The sequence below is a fragment of the Aquila chrysaetos genome, chromosome 15 (genome assembly GCF_900496995.4).
Source record: "Aquila chrysaetos chrysaetos chromosome 15, bAquChr1.4, whole genome shotgun sequence".
Classification (NCBI taxonomy): Eukaryota; Metazoa; Chordata; class Aves; order Accipitriformes; family Accipitridae; genus Aquila; species Aquila chrysaetos.
In genome coordinates, this window is record NC_044018.1 from 215,701 (window position 1) to 233,307 (window position 17,607).

The 17,607-nt window shown below is 63.1% G+C and overlaps 2 protein-coding genes across 8 annotated transcripts; one reads left to right on the forward strand and one right to left on the reverse strand.

Annotated features, from left to right (window-relative positions):
• Positions 1-4,804: 4,804 nt before the first annotated feature.
• On the reverse strand, positions 4,805-12,157 carry LOC115350973 (E3 ubiquitin-protein ligase RNF19B-like). 4 transcript variants are annotated; one of them, XM_041128910.1, is made up of 10 exons: positions 11,629-12,157; positions 10,501-10,592; positions 8,645-9,262; positions 7,870-8,060; positions 7,402-7,552; positions 6,762-7,023; positions 6,195-6,309; positions 5,880-6,017; positions 5,396-5,585; positions 4,805-5,250 (listed from the first exon to the last, which is right to left on the reverse strand). In XM_041128910.1, the coding sequence occupies exons 3-10, from the start codon at positions 9,091-9,093 to the stop codon at positions 5,091-5,093; spliced, it is 1,656 nt and encodes a 551-aa protein (XP_040984844.1). In that variant the 5' UTR covers positions 9,094-9,262; positions 10,501-10,592; positions 11,629-12,157; the 3' UTR covers positions 4,805-5,090. The 4 variants fall into 4 exon arrangements, with proteins under 4 accessions (XP_040984844.1, XP_040984842.1, XP_040984843.1 ...); XM_041128908.1 differs by having other exon boundaries at positions 11,616-12,157; XM_041128909.1 differs by having other exon boundaries at positions 11,592-12,157.
• Positions 12,158-12,837: 680 nt separating this feature from the next.
• ZNF513 (zinc finger protein 513) lies at positions 12,838-17,525 on the forward strand. 4 transcript variants are annotated; one of them, XM_030037149.2, is made up of 4 exons: positions 12,838-12,949; positions 13,028-13,129; positions 15,557-16,150; positions 16,371-17,525. In XM_030037149.2, exons 1-4 carry the CDS (start codon positions 12,910-12,912, stop codon positions 17,120-17,122), a joined length of 1,488 nt encoding a protein of 495 aa, XP_029893009.1. In that variant the 5' UTR covers positions 12,838-12,909; the 3' UTR covers positions 17,123-17,525. The 4 variants fall into 4 exon arrangements, with proteins under 4 accessions (XP_029893009.1, XP_029893010.1, XP_029893011.1 ...); XM_030037150.2 differs by having other exon boundaries at positions 15,560-16,150; XM_030037151.2 differs by lacking the exon at positions 13,028-13,129 and having other exon boundaries at positions 12,895-12,949.
• The last annotated feature ends 82 nt before the right edge of the window (positions 17,526-17,607 follow it).

Here is a 17,607-nt window from a genome sequence, read left to right on the forward strand (position 1 = left end):
TTCCTGGAGGTGGTGGGGCGTGAGCAAGGTGGGATGGGGAGGAGAATGTCTGGTGTCTCAGGGCACTGTGGGGGATGTGTCTGCAGCTTACGAGAAGCAGCTGGCTTCTGCCATGTGGTTGCAGAGCACCAGCCCCTGCTGCAGTGCTTGGGCCTGCTGCCTCTCTATTACCTGGAGGTGGCTGAACTGAGGACAATCTGTTGAACATAGAGCAGGAAACAAGTCTCTGGAGACAGTTTATGCCTGCTGAAGGGACAAGGGTACCAGTCACCCTCCTGAACTAACTTGACCACAGCGTGCTGCACCCCATCTAGCTGTGTGCTCTCTTCAAGGTGGGGCAAGAGGCAGCTCCTGTCTGGCGTGCTGGATGATGTAAAGCTTGTACAATGTGTGTCAATACTGCAGCTGCTCCTGCAGGAGTGAAGTTCCTGGGCTGTAAACCACTGATGGAAAGCTTGGTTGCTACTCCCTGCTGCTGTGCCCCTTCACCTTCCACCTGGCATGGTGGGGAGCACAGGGAAGCGCTGATGAGGTTTGCAGGCCAGGTCACCTGGCACAACTTCCTCTGGCTGCTCTGGAGTTCCTGTGTTGTGGCGGAGTGCCCCAGCAACGCCTTGCGCTGCAAGTCTTCCCTCTTTGAAGATGTAGTCCACCTTCCTGGTCCTGGCCTGTTGTCTCAGCTTGTGCAGTTCAGTCAGCCCATGCCTCACCAGCCTGGATGGGTGCATCTCGTGTCATCTTTGAGCCTCTTCCCTGGTGGCCCTGAGCTTAAGCCCCTCTGTCTAGTGGCTCTCCAGTGATGATGTGTCCAGACCTGAACTGTTTTGGTCCCTGGATCATTCAGGCTGGGCTCCTGTGGCCCTGCTCGGGGTTGGGAGTTCAGAGCCACAAACACCCACAGGCACTGCAGTCAGACTTGCTGCTCAGGCTGACTGTTTCTGCGCACATAAACTTTCTGGATGAGCTGATGTGTTCCCCTAGAATGCTGCTCCCTGAGTAGGAGATTTTTCCTTCCCAAGGAGGTTTTTGCCTTTGCAAAAGTGAGTTTCTTCTCAGGGCATCTTTCATTCGCTGCCAGATGGGTTTGTCTCAGGATCACTCTGGCTAAGGGGCAGCTCAGTACTTGACGTTTCCTCCCTGCTATGAATGTGCTGACCAAGATGTCCCCAAATTTTGAATAAACAGACTGAATTGTCACAGAAATGAGCAGAATTATTTTCTCTAGTCCTAAAAGCATTTGTTATTTGTGAAGTCCCTCTAGTTTCCATGTGTCCTTTTTAGAACAGGGACAGTAGTGATGCTGTAGAGCTTTGTGCAGAAGGGTAAATCCCAGTCCTGGACGGAGCGCCCGGAGCTGCAGTGCTCTGGGAGGCTGAACCGAGAGGCAGTTTCACCAGGTGGGGTTAAAAACACTTTGTCTGAATTGTCATGTGCCTGCTGTCTTTTTCCTGCTGCGAGGCATCAGTTTCAAGAGGGTTTGGTTTTAAACTTTCTTCTTGGTCATTAAAGAAAGTTTTTGATACAGGAGTTAGTACCAGTCTCTGTGGAGTCTGCTAAAATAGCTCTCATTAGTGGTGATCTCACATTAGTAATTTGTACCGAGGTGTAACTGGGTTTAGACCATTTACCGTGTACTCTATTGATGTTTTATCATGCTAGTTTTTAATCGGAATGCTTTGTGGGTATGTCATGTGCCATATCAAAGGCCCTTATATCTACAGGTATTTTCATCAACCTACTGAAGCTGTTGAAAGAATAGAATCAGGAGTTTTGCTAAGCCTGCCCAGCAGCTTATGTGAGGACAGCTCATCTCCACAAATGCAAAGGAGCCAAGGAGCTGGGGGTCCTGGTGACCTCTTTGGGAGCCAGCTCAGACCTAGGGCTGCCTGGGATCCACAGGGGTCAGTGGGTGACACCCCTGGCAGCAACAGGGGCTCCTGCCCACAGGGCTTGTGACTTGCTGTGGGATCTGGGGGCAGATGGGACTGCTAGGGGCTGTTTGCGGGGAGGGAGGGACTGGAGGGGGGGGGGGAGGAATGAGCATGGGAAAAGGGCATAAAAGGGGCCAGTTGTGTGTTTAAAAAAAAAAAAAGCGGGGAATCGCCACAAAGTGATCTTCTTTTCTAGATGTTTTCCTGGGTGTGTGGGCTCTTTCTGCTGCATGCGGGGGTGTGTGGGTCTGAGCGTCAGCAAAGGGAGAGACCAGTGCGCTGGGGAGGGACGTGTACCTCAATATGTACTTGCCAGCGAGTATCAAGCTGGACTTGATGGTGAGCAGGCAAAGAGGTTTGGGAGCCAGGTTTTGGTGTAGCCTGGGACAGATCCTGGAGAGACCAGAGGTCTGAGAGTTGGTTGCTGAAGGCACCAGGAAGCCCAGGCTGTTAGGTGATGTGATAAGCTCAGCTGCAGACACAAAGGAGGCACAAAGAAACAAGGGCAGGAGGAGTAATTTGATTAATAACCTGACCCAGCTACTCCCAGGCCCATCAGAAGGGAAGCACCAGCCCCTCAAAGGCCAATGTCCAAAAAGCCAGAAGGACAAAGAGGTACAAGAGCAGGTGGGGGGACCCAAATCACAGACACCCATCTGGGCCCCTCCCAGGGCTGTCCCAGGAGAGCCATTAGCCCCATGGTCCAGGCGTGAAACCCATCACCATGCCTCATCAGGAGCTCTCTGATCACCTTGCAAGCACAGAAGGGTGGCTGCCTAGGAGTGCAGGACACATTATGGGATGCAGGGAAAGAGCATTTGGGGACAGTGCAGGATTTATTACCGGATGTTCAGGGGAGGAACCAAAGGTGGGAAAAGGGAGGGATTTAGGAGATTTGGGGAGGAATAAGTGTGGGAAATAAAGGGATAAGGGAATAAAAGGGTTTATTTGCATGTAAGCAGAGACTATGCAGTACCTGAGTCTGGCCATGCCCTGTGCCTGATCATCACAGTCTGTCCTGTCACCATATCAAACCCCCACCTTCAACTATTTACTTTCCTCCATGTGAGTGCAGAGGAGGTGGGGGAGTGTCTGTGGTGCCAGCAATGCATGCACATATGAGCACTAGCAAAGGGCAGGTGTACCAGCTGTGCAGTAGGTGGTGGGGCCTGGGAGCAAAGGAGTGAGTGGGTCTCTAAGGGCAGCTCTGGGTGTGAGAGCATGGGAGCAGCGGGCAAGGAGGTGGCTATGGGACCACAGGAGTCCTGGTCGGCTCTGGCTTTCAGCTATGGGACCAGGGAAGGGACCTGATGATTGCTGGGTGAGAGACAGGTGCCATAGCAGCTGCACCCATCATGTGCTGGGGTCAGTGCCTCACACCAGTGTGGAGCGTTCTGCGACCATGCATGGCTGGGGAAGGGTGATGGTGTAGGCAGCACCTACCCACCCCAATCAGTACAAGTCCCCACAACTGTGCAAGGTGCTGCTAGACTCTGCTAAACATTAAGCAGCTAAATGTTCAGAAGCAGCTTTTTCTCCCAAGGATGCTGCAGTGGAGTCAGACTCGTCATAGGCAGGATCCCACTTGCCTGAGGCTGCACACTCCATCTGGCTCAGGGTCCCTACCCACAGCTTGTGGCATTACTACATGGTCCCTCCACGCTGGCCTGGCTGCAGGATGGATTCCTGGTGGGGATCAGCACCCACAACTTCGAGCTGCTTGGCCCCAGAAGCTTGGGCACAGGGGCAGCTGCCCCCACCCCAACCCTGCAGCCTGTCCAGGGCATTCATCAAGGGCAGCCTCATTGCCCGCAGATAGGGTGGGAGGCCACAACCCCCTCCGTGCATAGAGGCACCAGGTTGGCCACCACTGCCTTGTCCTTGTCCACACATAGAAATGGGTGCCCTGCAGCCCATGCCAACATCCCACAGGGCATGGAGGGAAGCTGATGCAGGACGTGGCGTACCACAGCTATCTATGGTGGTGGCTAACCTGGCCCCCAGGAGTGCAGGGCTGTGTGGGGCCCTGTAATCCCAGTGCTACTGGGGAGGGGAGCAGCTGTGGGAGCCTGGGTGCTGCAGGCAGCCTCACTGCTGGTGCCTCCTCCAGCTGGGAGAAGCTACCAGATCTTCAGCAGAGTTTTCTCTCCTGCTTTGGACTGGGTGCCCATCACAAGAAGGATCCAGGCAGGTCCCTGTCCTGCAGCACCCCACATGCTAAAGCATCACCCATAGCTTGCCCAGGGCACAGCCCTTCTCTCCGACAGCCCTGGGACCCCTTCACACACTGCTGGAGCAGCCGGGGCGGGCAGGCAGGGATGCAGATATACAGACACAGATCATCACAGAGAGACACGTGTGCTCCCCAGCTCTTCCTGGCACAGTGTGCAGCCTCCCACCCTCAGGGGCTGCTCTGGGCCCCAGCTGCAGCTGTCCTGCACCACACTCAAGGTCTATCTGCTGGAAGCCACTCGCTGCCCCCAGGAAAGTAGCTGGGGACATGCAGGATGCATGGGTGCCACATACTGTGCCCTAGGGGCTGGCCCAGCTGGGGCAAGGCTCAGCCCCTACCCAAGCTGCTCAGTTTGCTGGTGCTGGCTGAGGCTCTGCAGCAACAGCCCACCCTCCCAGCTGCCAGCCATGTGCTGTGCTGGTCCTGCACCCGCAGCACTCAGTTTTCTGGGGTGTTTGCACGAGAGAATATCCCCACTCTTGCCCTGCTCCCTGGCCCTACTTGTACCCCACCTGCTTGGCCTCCTGCAGTACCTGTCGGGGGGGGGAAACACAGCACCGATCGGAGCCTGCTGTGATGGGGGCTGTGCCGTCGGGGGGGGGGGGGGGGGGGGGGGTGGCTGTGCCGCAGGAGACAGACAGACCCTCAGAGAGTAGTTTTATTTCCCAGTGGTGCCAATGCTGAAGACTGCCTTCGGGAAGGGGTGGATGGGGCTGGGCGCAGGCTGCAGGCAGCACTGAGTGCAGTCAGGGCCCTGCCAGCCTGGGGGATGGCCAGGACCCAGTTCATGGGGCTGGTGGTGCCCCACAGAGGGTCACCAGCTCTGCCACAGGAGAGCATGGGATCTTTGTGTCAGTGGCAGGTGGGAGCCCAGGTGGGGGCTCTGTGGATTGAGGGTCTCACCACTCAGTGCTGCTCAGTCCCCCTCACTCTGCAGGGATGCCCATGGTGCTGCACCTGTCACTGGTGCCTCCAAGGGAGTCCCCAGAGAGACTCTGCCCTGACAGCGCACTGCACAGGCTCTGCTCCCGGGCAGGATGCGGCACTGCTTCGATCGACACTTCCACCTCGATGTTGATGCCTTCCCTGCAGACAAACACAGGGCCTGAGGGCAGCAGCCCAAAGGGGGACATCACCACATCCGTTCCCAGTACAGCAGGTGTGGGGAAGGCTGTTAGGAAGGGGATGCGCCAGACCGCTCTGCCTCCCCTGCAGAGCAGTCCCGGCTCACCTGTAGGACATGTCCTGACCCTCGCTCAGCATGCTCCCTGCGAGGGCCACCATGCTGGCTGACTGGCTGTCATGCTCCTTCCACACTGCCCCACGGCGCGGGCTATGGCGGCTGCTGGGGAAGGTGGTTGTGTCCAGGACTCCGTCCTCACCTGGCCTGGGGCTGGGCAGCACTGACCACAGCTCATTCACTGGTGGAAAGAGAGATTTTTTTGCAAGGACCGCTCCCCATCGGAGCAGGGAGCAGAATAGGCCACCAGGCACCTGGCAGGGGGTGCAAACAAGCTGGTCCCAGGATGCCAGTCTGCAGCCTCCCCACAGGGACAGAGGTGTGTGTGGCACCACCTGGGGCAGAACCAACGTGGGTCCACAGGGAGCCCCTGGCTCTGGAGATGTCACAGCCACAGAGACGTGAGGCAGGACCAGGGCCTGTGCAGCCCAATGGAGGGCACAGGCCAGCGGACAGACAGCAGCACAGGACTCACGCTTGGTCAGGTTCTCCAGCTCCACCACGCCGAGATCCCTGGGCGGACTGCGGCCACCCCCGCACCCCCAGCGGCTCCGACACAGCGACAGCACCACCACCCCGTAGACGTAGGTGAGCATCAGGGGCACGCCGACTCCTGCGGGCAGACAGGCAGCTATTGCCTGGCCCACACCGGCAGCCCCCTGGGCGAAGCCCCAGTGCCCCAGGTCTCAGACATCCCCCTCCAGAGACTCCGCTGCAGCGGCCCCCAGGCCCGAGCTCCACTCTCTCCAGCATGTGGGCAGTGTCCTCAGCCCTGGCCCGGCACACTTACCCACGGTGACAGCTGTTATGATGGGGGACACAAAGAGAGAGAGGAGGACACTGCTGGTGACAGAGAGGCACTGCTGGCACCCCGACAGGCTGCTCCTCCGGCTCTGGCCCAGCACCTCGAGGAGAAGCAAGACGGGTGAAGGGCTCTGCAGAGATCTCGGCGCACAGCTTGCAGGGACGGGGCCTCTTCCCGGCCCTGGCAGAGCTCTAGCTGCAGCCACAGCTGCCCGGACACCCCCTCCATCTCCTCAGGTACAGGCAGCCATGACAGTGCTGCCACCACAGCTCAGGTGTCCCTGGAAAACACCCCTGGACCCCCAGACCCCTTCCTCCTTTGCCCACCCCAACCCCCCACCTCTCCAGGCCGAGACCTCCCTCACTGGCAGAGGGTGCTGGGGTGGGCAGTGGAGAGGGTCCCCGCAAGGAGGGGCTGTGGGGAGTCAGGGGTGGCACAGGGACATGCTGTGGGCAGCGGGGAGCACTGCGTGTCTGTCCAGGCCTGAGGCCATGGGCTGCCAGGCTCAGCAGGGAGTGGGACCATGGGGACTCCGGGGCCCCCTGCCAGTACCTTCCTACCCATGTAGATGGGGATCCCAATGGTAATGACAGGGACAGCGATGCCCGCGACGAGGGAGATCACCATAGGCGCCCCCAGCACCATGCCCAGCTGCCACAGGATCTTCCGGGTCCGTGACCAAGGCCTCTTCCCCCAGAAGGTGCAGCCAGAGGGGCTGCGAGGACAGAGCAGGGCTGGGCCAATGGTTCCTGTGCAGGGGCCGGCAGACACCAGCACAGCCCGCCCTTGCGCTGGGGGGAGACCCATGGGCCCACCGGGGAAGCAGAAAGCCAAATTGCCCCATCCCAATCCCGAGCTCCAGCTGCCACCTGGGATCCCACCTGTGGGGTGCCTACAGCCAGTCCCAGGCCCTCAGCCCTGCCAGACCCAGCAGCGCAGACCACTCTGCTCCCACCCCGATCAGCCCCACAGCCCAGCCAGCCCCAAACCTGGCTGCACATGGCCATGGCTCTCAGCAGGGCCTTGCTGCCCCCCATCCTAGCCCCACAGCTCCTGGCCCCAGCCCCAGCCCAGCATCACAGCACCCCCAGCTCAGCCCAGGGGCAGCTCCTGCAACCACCCCTCAGCTCCTGGCAGCCCCTCTGCTCCAGCCCCCCCAGCACACCCCACGGCCCCACAGCCCTGCACTGACCTGAGGAAGTGCACATCAGAGATCTCCTGCAGGCAGAGCCAGCAGAAGAGGCAGCCACAGACCGTGCAGTTCATGCGGTTGCAGCTCCCATCATTGATCTTCATGATGAAGGCACTGCAGCGGGGACAGACTTTGATGTCCTCAGCCTCAGCTGATGGGGGGAAGGAGATGAGATGGGATGGGTGGGAGCAAGACAGGACAGTGCAGGTCCACCCCCACACCGTCCCAGGATTGCAGCCTGTCCCATGGGTGTCAGGGTTAGCCAGGCACAGCAAGGTCCCTCTCCACACACCCCAGCTCAACCAGCACAGGGGCTACATGCCTCCACACCAAGGCAGCCAGTGGGGACCACTGGGTCCTGACTCCAGCATCCCCCCAGGCAGGAAAGTACAAAAAGGCATCTGACTGTGCCGCTCGGCCGTGCCAAAACCCTGCCCTGCTTGCTCCCACCCTGGGCCAGGGTCTCACCGTGGGCCAAGTCCTCCGGGTGGACTAGCTGTGCTGCAGGGCTGGCCAGGCTGGGGGCAGGTGGCACTGGTACACAAGGGCCGTCAGGGTGCCAGGGCTGCCGGCAGTGGTAGCAGAACTCAGTGCCACAGCCTTCACGCCCGCAGGTGAGGCGGGGACACTCGGCACAGCCATAGGCGATGACAGCATAGCTGTGGAGAGAAGGCGGTCAGTGTTGGGGTGGGGGGGCAGTGGTGCCCACGGCCCTCCCTGCATCCCTGAACAGCACGCAGCCGTTCTCCTCCCGGGCACGGCCAGGCCATGCAGTGGCAGGTCCCAGCTCCAGGCTGAGCAGAGCTGCAGCCCCTCCTCAGGAGAGCCAGGAGACATTCTCACCAGCTCAGACTGCAGCACAGCCTTCCCCATCCAGCACCCGCACAGTTCCCCTGGGGCGTCGCAGACTGCAGCACAGCCTTCCCCATCCAGCACCCACACAGTTCCCCTAGGGCGTCGCAGACTGGCCCAGCATGGCCGAGAGCACCAGCCCTGGCAGAGACACACAGCTGCCCAGGCTCTGCAGCCGGTACAGGGATCAGGAGATCTCTCTGAGCAGGTACAACTCCACACAGGACCAAATCCCGAGGGGACTGAGCCTGGAAAAGGCTCACAGGACACAGGCACAGTCTGCTGTGCACCAGCTCCCTGGTGGGGAAGCCCATCACCTCCACCAGTGCAGGAAGAGGGGACCCACACCACGCCCCTGCTCCCGGCTCTGCACAAAGGGCTGGACGGTCACCTGCAGTCGGGTGCCGGACACCAGCGGGTGCCGGGGTCGGCCACCAGCAGCCGTCGCAGGAGGAACTCCTCGTACTTGTCACGGAGGGCGGGCTCGGCCAGGAGGCGGTGGATGTCAGCGGGCTGGAGCGCAGCAGGGCAGTGCGGGCAGGCCACCTGCACACGGCTCTCGCTGACAGCAATGCGGAGGTACTGCTCCAGGCAGGCCCGGCACGAACGGTGGTCACAGGAGGCCAGGGTGGGAAAGGCCTCGGGAGGCTGGGGCAGCAGGCACAGGGGACACTCCACCAGCTCCCCGCCCTCGCCCAGGGGCAGTGCGATACACATCTCCTCAGGCTCCTCCAGCTCTGGCTCCCGTTCTGGTGATGTCTCCCTTCCGACAGCCTTCGGCTTCCGCCCAAAGAAGCCCAGGAGGCAGAGGGGCCCGGGTACCCGCGTGGGCCGCTCCATGGTGGCCCGTTGGGGCAGCAGCCAGCTGCTGGCAGGCTAGGGAGGGCAGCAGGGAGGTGCCAGCCCCAGCACGGCCCCCATGGCCAGGCTCCTACCTGGGCCTCAGAGCCGGCATCCTCTCCACAGGCAACAGCTGAACCATCTCCATCTGCAGTCAGTGCCACTCAGCCTGTGAAGGAACCACACGTGAGAGCGAGCTCTGGACCCCAGGCGTGGGAACGGACCCTCGGCACCCATGAGACCCCACTACCATGCTGCCAACAGGCCTGCCACCCTGCCAGCTGTTTGGACGGAGCCCAGAGGAAAACTCAGGGCAAATCAAAACCGCCATCACTCACTACTCCTCCCCAGGGTTAGCTCACAGGACAGCAGGGAACGTCTCACTGCCACAGAGAAAGTGCTTCCTCCACCAAGGTTGGATCCTGAACTGTCCCAGGAGGAGAGAGCTCCCCCATGCACCCTGCAACCGAGGGCAGCAGCACCTGAAGCCCTGTGGGGAGCGGTCACTTCTGAAGAGTGCTTCCCCACATCCCAAGTGCTGCACTAAAACCTGCATCACCCAAGCTGCTGCTGAGTTTGTAGAAGAGACAACCAACCAAGCCAAGGGACCCAAGAGCCAGTTAATTAAGTGACCAGGAGCCAGGTGATTACAGGAGAGAGGAGGCAAATCTGTCAGTGTTCCCTTAGAGCTCATGAGTCTGAGGCCACACCAGAATCCCTCCTGACAGCAGGGCCAGTCCCTCCACTGTTCTCCTTGCTCTTTCCTTATCTATACCCCAAAAAGTTGCACCCTATGCTTTACACCTCCACAGCATCGCTGCATGCCTCCACCTCTAACAGCCTCTGCTGGTTTTCCGGTTTGAGCACAGCTAGAAGAGCAGAAGCGCTGGCACGGGAAGAGGCAAGTATTAGTGACAGCTCAGGTGAGACCAAGGAGTCCAATCACATCTGCTCTGCTGGGAACGAGTAAGGTGCTGCACTGTGCCACCCCGGGTGATAAAGCACTTTCCAGTGAGGTGGCAACTGAAGAGCTCGTGGAAACCGGGCTGAGATTGGATTTAAATGGTTGTTAGAGGGTGGGAGGTACTGCAGGAAGAGAGCAGGAAGGAATGTGCTCAAACATGGGGGAGGGCAGTGGCACCACTGCCTCGCATGACTGATGCCATCACTGCGAACTCCACCTGGCAGAACAGCAGGAGCCAGCACCTGAGCAGCAACAAAAGCTGCGCCGACACCGTGGACATCAGCTGTCCGACCAGCGGGGCCAGCCGGCGAGGAGACACCCCGGGCCTGCGCAGCTCCTGCACCGGGACTCCAACACCTTGACTAAATGGCCAGGGCTGCGCAACACAAGTGAAGAAGCCTCGGCAGGGATCTAAGCGGCCCCATCCTCTGGCCCCGAGGTACCTGTCAGTGGGGAATCATTGCTGACGACACAGCATGGCCATCGCTTCCCTGGGACTGCCACCAAGTCCAACACATTCGACTCCCTCAAGGACCTGCAAATAAACAAAAACTATTTGTGAAGAGACTCAGCAGCAGCAGCAGCTCACACAGCCAGAGTTGCTTGGACACATCACAGAGGTCTACTAATAGAGCCACAGAGAAGGCAGAACGAGTCCTGTAGATGGGGACCACATCCAGGCCATGGACCTAGGCATCAGAGGACGAGTACAAGGTACGGCTGAGCCAAAGCAGGGCTGCTGACCCCAACACACACACAGCTGCACATGGGCCATCCCTGGAGATGGGCCAAACCACAGTGTGGCCAAACAAGTCCCCGAGCAGGGTAACCAGGGGCCCTTCTCCCCAAGAAGAAGGACACAAAGCCCTGGATGTCCCCGGTCTGCACAACGCTGGGACAGCGGAGACAGAAGCTGTGGGAAACCAACCCAAGCAGAGGGAAACGTGACAGCATGAGATGGCTGAGCTCCCCTGGGAGCAGAGGTGTGACTGGGCTGCACGAGAAGCCATCGCAGCATCCCCGGGGCCCATCAGGCTCCTTGCCTGGCAGGGTCAGAGCACATCTGAGTGTCTGGGGTCTGAGCCACACAAACTGGGGGAGATTTTCTGGAAAGGGGAGTTATGAACCACAGGGACATGCCAAGTGAAATCAGGAGCTCCATCGCATGGGGGCCCATCGCCCACATGCACTCCTGGGAGAACCAGGCAATAGGGCTCAGCTCTGCAGTCCTTGAGAGAGCTGTGACCATAGGGATAGGCCTGACAGAGGCAATGGCTGCAGAGGAGCCACGGCATGGCCACAGTGCCCCAACACCAGGGCCGCTCCTGAGCTTGTTCTGCAGTTGCCTCTCCTCCCATGCCTGGCTGTGGGGAGCTGGGGTCCCCTTCCTCTGCAGCCAGTTCCCACGGGGGTCACCATGATCACAGAATAATGCAGGTGGAAAGGGACCTCAAGAGGTCTCCAGTCCACCTTCCCATTCAAATCAGGGTCAGCACTGTGGCTAAGGGCTTTATGCCAGCTGGGTCTTGAAAACCTCCAAGGACGAAGACCGCGCAACCTCTCTGGGCAACCTGCTCCACGACTGGACTTGTTCCACTCCCCAGGACAGTACAAGGCAGCATGACCCTGGTGGGCGTCTCCAAAGGATCGTTTCAGTCGACCCTGGAGATCAGACCACAGGCAGGACTGCAAATCCACCCCCTGCACTCCCAAACGCCCCAGATGCCTCACCCAGGCTGAGCAGATCTCAGAGCTGGAAGCACCAAGATGCTGAAAGACCACAGCACTGCCACTCACCGCTACCCACGCGTCCTGCTGTGTGCCCGTTCCCCAGCCTGTCTGCCCACCCTGCCCTCTCGTCCCAGGGCAACGCGGGCTCTGGACCCCCCCAGCCCCACTCTGCCGGGAGCCGCCGGAGCTCTGCAAGCCCGTCAGTGCCGCAGACAGCGAAGTTGTTTCAACCCTCCACCTCCAGCGGCTGGTCCCCAGCTCGCTCCCACAGCTGCCTTACCCAGACACCTTGCTCCTCCAGCCCTTCCCTCCGCACAAGGGGCTGCTGTCCCCGCGGCTCTGCGGGGCACGTTCCCGCTCCGACGCTGCCCCCCCCCCCAACCCCCCCGACCCCAGCAGCCGCCTGCCCGGGCCCCCTGCCCCGCCGGCGCTCCCCGCAGAACGCTCTCCCCGGACAGGGGCACCTGCCCCCCTCCCCGCCGGCAAAGGCCCCGCTCCCGCTCCTCTCCGGTCGGGAGAGGCCGACGGCGTGCCGAGCGCTGGGACGGCCGGAGCCACCGGCGGGGCTGCGGGGACTGGCGCCGGTCCCGGCAGAGGACTCGCCGAGCTTTCCCCCTGGGCTCAGGAGCCCTCCGGCCGCCCACGGCGGGGCCATGCCCGGCGGGGCAGCGGGGGAAAGCGGCCTCGGGCCGCCCGCCGTGGGGCACAAAGACCCGTCGACACCTCCCCATCCTCACCCCGGTGGCCCCCGCTCCCGGACCCCACGGCCGCCCGTCCCGCCCCGCTCCCGCCCGCGGGGACCCGGCCCTGCCCAGCCCCCGCTTGCCTCTCCTGCGGCTCGGCGCGGCCCGGGCCCCCCCCCCTGGCGCCGCATCGCCGGAGACGCCGGCGCGGTGCCGGGAGGGAAGCGGGAGGCAGCGGACCCAGTGCACGCTTCCGGGTGCCCCGGGCGCTTCCGGGGCGCCGTGCCCGCTTCCGGCGCTGGCCCCGCCCCGCGGCGGCCGGAAGCGGAAGTGCCCGGTCGAGGCGGGGCGGCGGCGGCCGCCCCGGGCTGGCGGGGGCGGCTGGCGGGCCGCGGGCGGGCGGGCGGCGGGGCCGGGCCGGGGCCGGGGCCGGCCACGATGCCCCGGCGGAAGCAGAGCCACCCGCAGCCGGTGAAGGGTGAGTGCGCGGCGGGGCCGGGGGGCGGCGGCGGCGGCGGCGGCCCGGCGGTGACCCGCGGCGCTCGGTGTGTTGCAGCGGACGCCGAGGACGGCCCCGAGGAGACGGCGGGAGCGGCGCTGGTGCTGCCCGGCGACCTGCTGCTGGGCCGCGGCCTGGCCTTCGAGAAGGGACCGCCAGGTGCGTGCCGCCGTCCGGGCCCGGCAGCGGGGCCCCGCCGGGACGGCCGGTCCTGGGCGCCCCCCCCCGCCCCGCCTTCGGGAGCGCCGCCGGGCGGGGACGCGGCCCGGCCCTGCCGGTACCGGCCCCCGTGCTTGGCCCTATCCGGTAGCCGCCCTCCCCGGGAGCGGTCCCGCCCGGCGGCTGCTCCGTCCCCGGGCGCCTTCCCCCTCCCGGATCACCTCCCGCGGGGTGAGGCCCCGGCCCCCGCTGGTCTCTGCCCGCCCGGCACCGATTCCCGGTACTGACCAGCCCCCCACACCCCGAGCGCTCCCCCTTCCGTTAAGGCTCCCCCACCTCCGTCGTGGCTTTGGGGATGCGGGGACACCGGGGCTGGCAGGCTGCCCCATCGCCGGGCTCGTCCCCGGAGCTGTCCGCACCGCTCTGCCCAGGAGTCCCCGGTTCCCCCAAGCCGCCGGGGCACAGCTTTGCTGCCCACCCAGGAGCCGGGGCCTCGTCCCTGCGGGGTCCTGCCCAACCACCACCCCTCAGCATCGCGTGGGGTGTGGGGAGCCGGGCCGGGGCTGTCTCTCCATCAGCCTCTGCTCCCTGCCACTTGCCTGTCTCGCGGGCACCCCAGCCCCTCTGTGCGGCCAGCTGGTGCCTACCCAGCCGGCGGCACACCGGGCTCCAGGTCAGCCTGCGGTGCGAGGCAGCCAGAGAGGAGCAAGCACCAGTCCAGCTCCATTAAGGTGCCTCACAAGGACTGGTGGGAGTATCACTCACTGCCCTCGACAGCAAGCGGTGAATAACGTGGGGACATACTCAGTAGTGAGAGGAGGGGGGCATGGCCCGCCCGATCCCTGTGGCTCTGTCCCCTCACTGTCCACAAGGTCTGTGCTCCGGTCTGCGTCCTCAGCAGCCACGCTGGGCCATGCCGGCAGCTCCCACTCTCGTGCCGAGGCGTGGTCCCAGCTGCCTGGCAGATGGGGTTCTGCTTCAAGGGCTGCACTTCCCCACAGCCTGTGCGCAGAGCCCAGCACCAGGACAAAGCCCGCTCAGCGGCTCTGGAAGCCGGACGCTGTGAGAGCTGAAAGCTGCTCTCTGCAGCAGACCTTCTGCTGTCAGAAATACCTTCCTTCCAACGCTCAGGTGCCAGCCCCAGCTGGGGAGCGGGGCCAGGCACCTCCGGGCCCACTGAGGAGGTCAGGACAGCCATCACTGGCCTCGTCCTCACCCTATGGGCCATGCTGTCCCAGCTGGGCAGCACTGACACGGCCACACTCAGGGCACAGTGTTCCAGGGATGCTGTGGCACTGCTGGACTGCAGGCCTGAGCTGAGGAGGCAGGGAAGACCCTCAGTGTGGGAGCTTGAGGTGTGGTCAAGGGTTCCCCTGGCAATAGCCAGACCCTCGCAGGATGCCCCTTTCTGACGTCTGCACTTCAGGCAGTGCTTGCGAAAGGGGACTGGAGGCTGGAGGGGCTGCCCCATGCTGCAGCTTGGGAGCAGCCTCACCCTTGCACCTGCCTGGGGCTCTGGGAGTTGGATGCAGCCAGGTGGGCAGCAGCAAAGGGGAGGGCCCACGCTGCTTCTCAGGGCGGTGGGCCTCTGTTGGGTCTCAGGCTCCAAGGTCAGGCACAGCACAGGGACAGCTGGGCACGGCTTGAGGCTGGTAGTGGCAAAGCTTTGGCTGCATGTCACTGCCCTTCCAGCCCCCAGCACCAGCCTGGGGGCACACCTGGGGCACGAGGCCAGCAGGCTCCACTCCTGTCATCCCTTCCTGGGGCTGCAGGAGGACGGGTCTGTGCCCACCTGGGAAGCAGATGTGCCCTCTGAGAGCCTGGCACAGGCTTCCCCCCACCACCGTGCGCCAGCGGCGCTGTGTGGGGCTGGGGAAGGTCTGTTTTCCTGCATGATGGAGCGGGGCTGGTGGTGGAGCCCTGTGGTGTCGGCCATGGGAGTAGGACCAGCTGCCATCCCCAGGGCTGGGGTAGTGGCAGAATGAGGGGGCCCGGAGCAAGGTTTTACAGGCACCCAGCCCTCCTGCCTGGGTCAGGCTGAGCTCCACGCCTTCTGCCTTCCCACCACTGCTGCTTCCTACCAGCTGGGCCCTGCAGTGCCCGCGTGGGTGCCTGACCCACCCCTGTGCCACCTTACTACCCGCACGTCCTGGTGCCTGCCAGCCGCAGGGTGGAGGTGACAGGGTTTCCTGGGGCACCCAGGACAGACCCTGCAGCAGGGTGTCAGGGCAGGTTGTGGCCGTGGGTCTCCTCGCCCTGCTGTGCGCAGGGTGGTGGGCTCCTGCAGGCTGCCGGGTGCTGCTAGGGCAGGCGCAGCTGCCTGGCCCCTCCTGGCTGCAGTCCCCTTCTTGAGACAGGCCCTGCTGGGACTGGTGGCACAAGTGGAGGGGCTGGGCTGACACCATCCCATCCCCACGGTCTTCTCAGCAGACACCCTGGTGGGGAAGATTGCCATCCCAGCATACACGCTGAGCGACGACGACTGCTCCTCTGGCTACCAGCAGCTGAGTGTGGAGAGCGACCCTGAGGAGGGTGGGGAGCCCGGCCCCGCAGCGCTGCCCTGCCGCCAGTGCGGGCTGCAGCTGGCTGCCAGCCTGGGGCAGAGCTGCCTGCAGTGTGCCGGTGCCGAGGGGGCCCGCAGCCAGCGCATCGTGTACTCCTGCCAGCTTTGCCCCTTCGCCTCCCACTACTCCAGCCACCTCAAGCGCCACATGAAGACACACAACGGGGAGAAGCCGTTCGCGTGCCCGCAGTGTGCCTACGCTTCTGCTCAGCTGGTGAACCTGACCCGACACCTGCGCACGCACACAGGGGAGAAGCCGTACCGCTGCACGTGCTGCAGCTTCGCCTGCAGCAGCCTGGGCAACCTCAAACGCCATGAACGGGTCCATAGCCAGGACAAGCCCTTCCAGTGCGCTGCCTGCGACTATCGCTGCAACCAGAGCCGCAACCTGAAACGGCACATGCTCAGCCACCGCCTGCCCGAAGGCGAGGGGCCGCACCGGCGGGACAAAGACCCAGGTAAAGAGGGGGGTGGTGTGGGGGACCCCCCACGGCACAGCCCCAGGGCTGGGGAATGGGCAAGGCACACATTCTGCCGTTGACCTGCGCCAGCCCTGGCGCCATGTGCCACCAGCCTCAGCTGGGGCACCATCGCCCTGAGCCTGGGGCTCCTTGCAGAGCTGAGCCCTGCCAGCGCTGCGTTGTCCCGCTCACGGCCCTGTTTGTGTTTGTCTCGCAGAGCCGCTGCTGCCAGAGCTGAGCCTGCATGTGGGCAGTGGCAGCGGCCCCTTCCTGCCCGGCTGCGCTCGGCTGCGGGGCGAGGAGGCGGCCGCGCTGCCAGAGCTGCTCTTCCCCTTCACATGCCGCATGTGCGGGCTGGTGCTGGACGATGGGTTCGCGCAGGATGAGGGCCTGGCCGAGCAGGTCTGCGGGCGCTGCAGCCTGGCAGTGCTGGGCACCGAGCCAGGCGCCAGTCCCCGCAAGGGCACTGGGGACAAAGGCTTTGCCTGCAGCCTCTGCCCCTTCGTCACCCACTACCCCAACCACTTGGCGCGGCACATGAAGACGCACAGTGGGGAGAAGCCGTTCGCCTGCCCGCTCTGCCCCTACGCCTCCGCCCATCTCGACAACCTGAAGCGGCACCAGCGAGTGCACACGGGCGAGAAGCCCTACAAGTGCCAGCTCTGCGACTACGCCTGCGGCAATCTGGCCAACCTCAAGCGTCACGGGCGCATCCACTCGGGCGACAAGCCCTTCCAGTGCAGCCTCTGCAGCTACAGCTGCAACCAGAGCATGAACCTGAAGCGGCATATGCTGCGGCACACAGGCGAGAAGCCCTTCCAGTGCCGGGACTGCCCCTACACCACTGGTCACTGGGACAACTACAAGCGCCACCAGAAGATCCACGGCCACACGGCTGAGAACTGGGTGAACCCGCGCAATGCCAAAGCCCTCCTGGCCCCTCCAGCCGTGGGCACGGCCCTGCCCTGAGACAGCACTTAGCCCGGCTGCCCTGCATCGGCCCGAGGTGCCTCAGCCCTGGGGCACCCCAGCCGCAGCCCCTGCCCTCCCTGGGGGAGGGACAGGAAGCAGACTCCAGGGGGGCTCAGGGTTGCCTTACATAGGGCCCACGGGTGCACCGGGGTCTCCAGCAGCCCTATCCTGCCCAGGCAGGGCGAAGCCACGACCGGCGGCTTGGGTGCCTGCCCCAGCAGCAGTGGTGCCATGCCCCCAGGCACCTCTGGGGGCAGGACCTGCCTGTCGGAGCCTTCATCTGCCAGAGTTTGGGGAACAGGGGGGTAGGGGGGGAAACAGAACTGGTTCTATGGCTGTTGCCATGCCAGTCAGTGTAATTTATATTGTGTATAAAAGCATTAAACAGTCAGTTTTGTTATCTGCTATTCTCCCTGGGGGCATTGTTCTGCTTCAGGTAAGGATGGTGTGGGGCTGACAAAGTGTGTGGGGAGGGGAGGAAC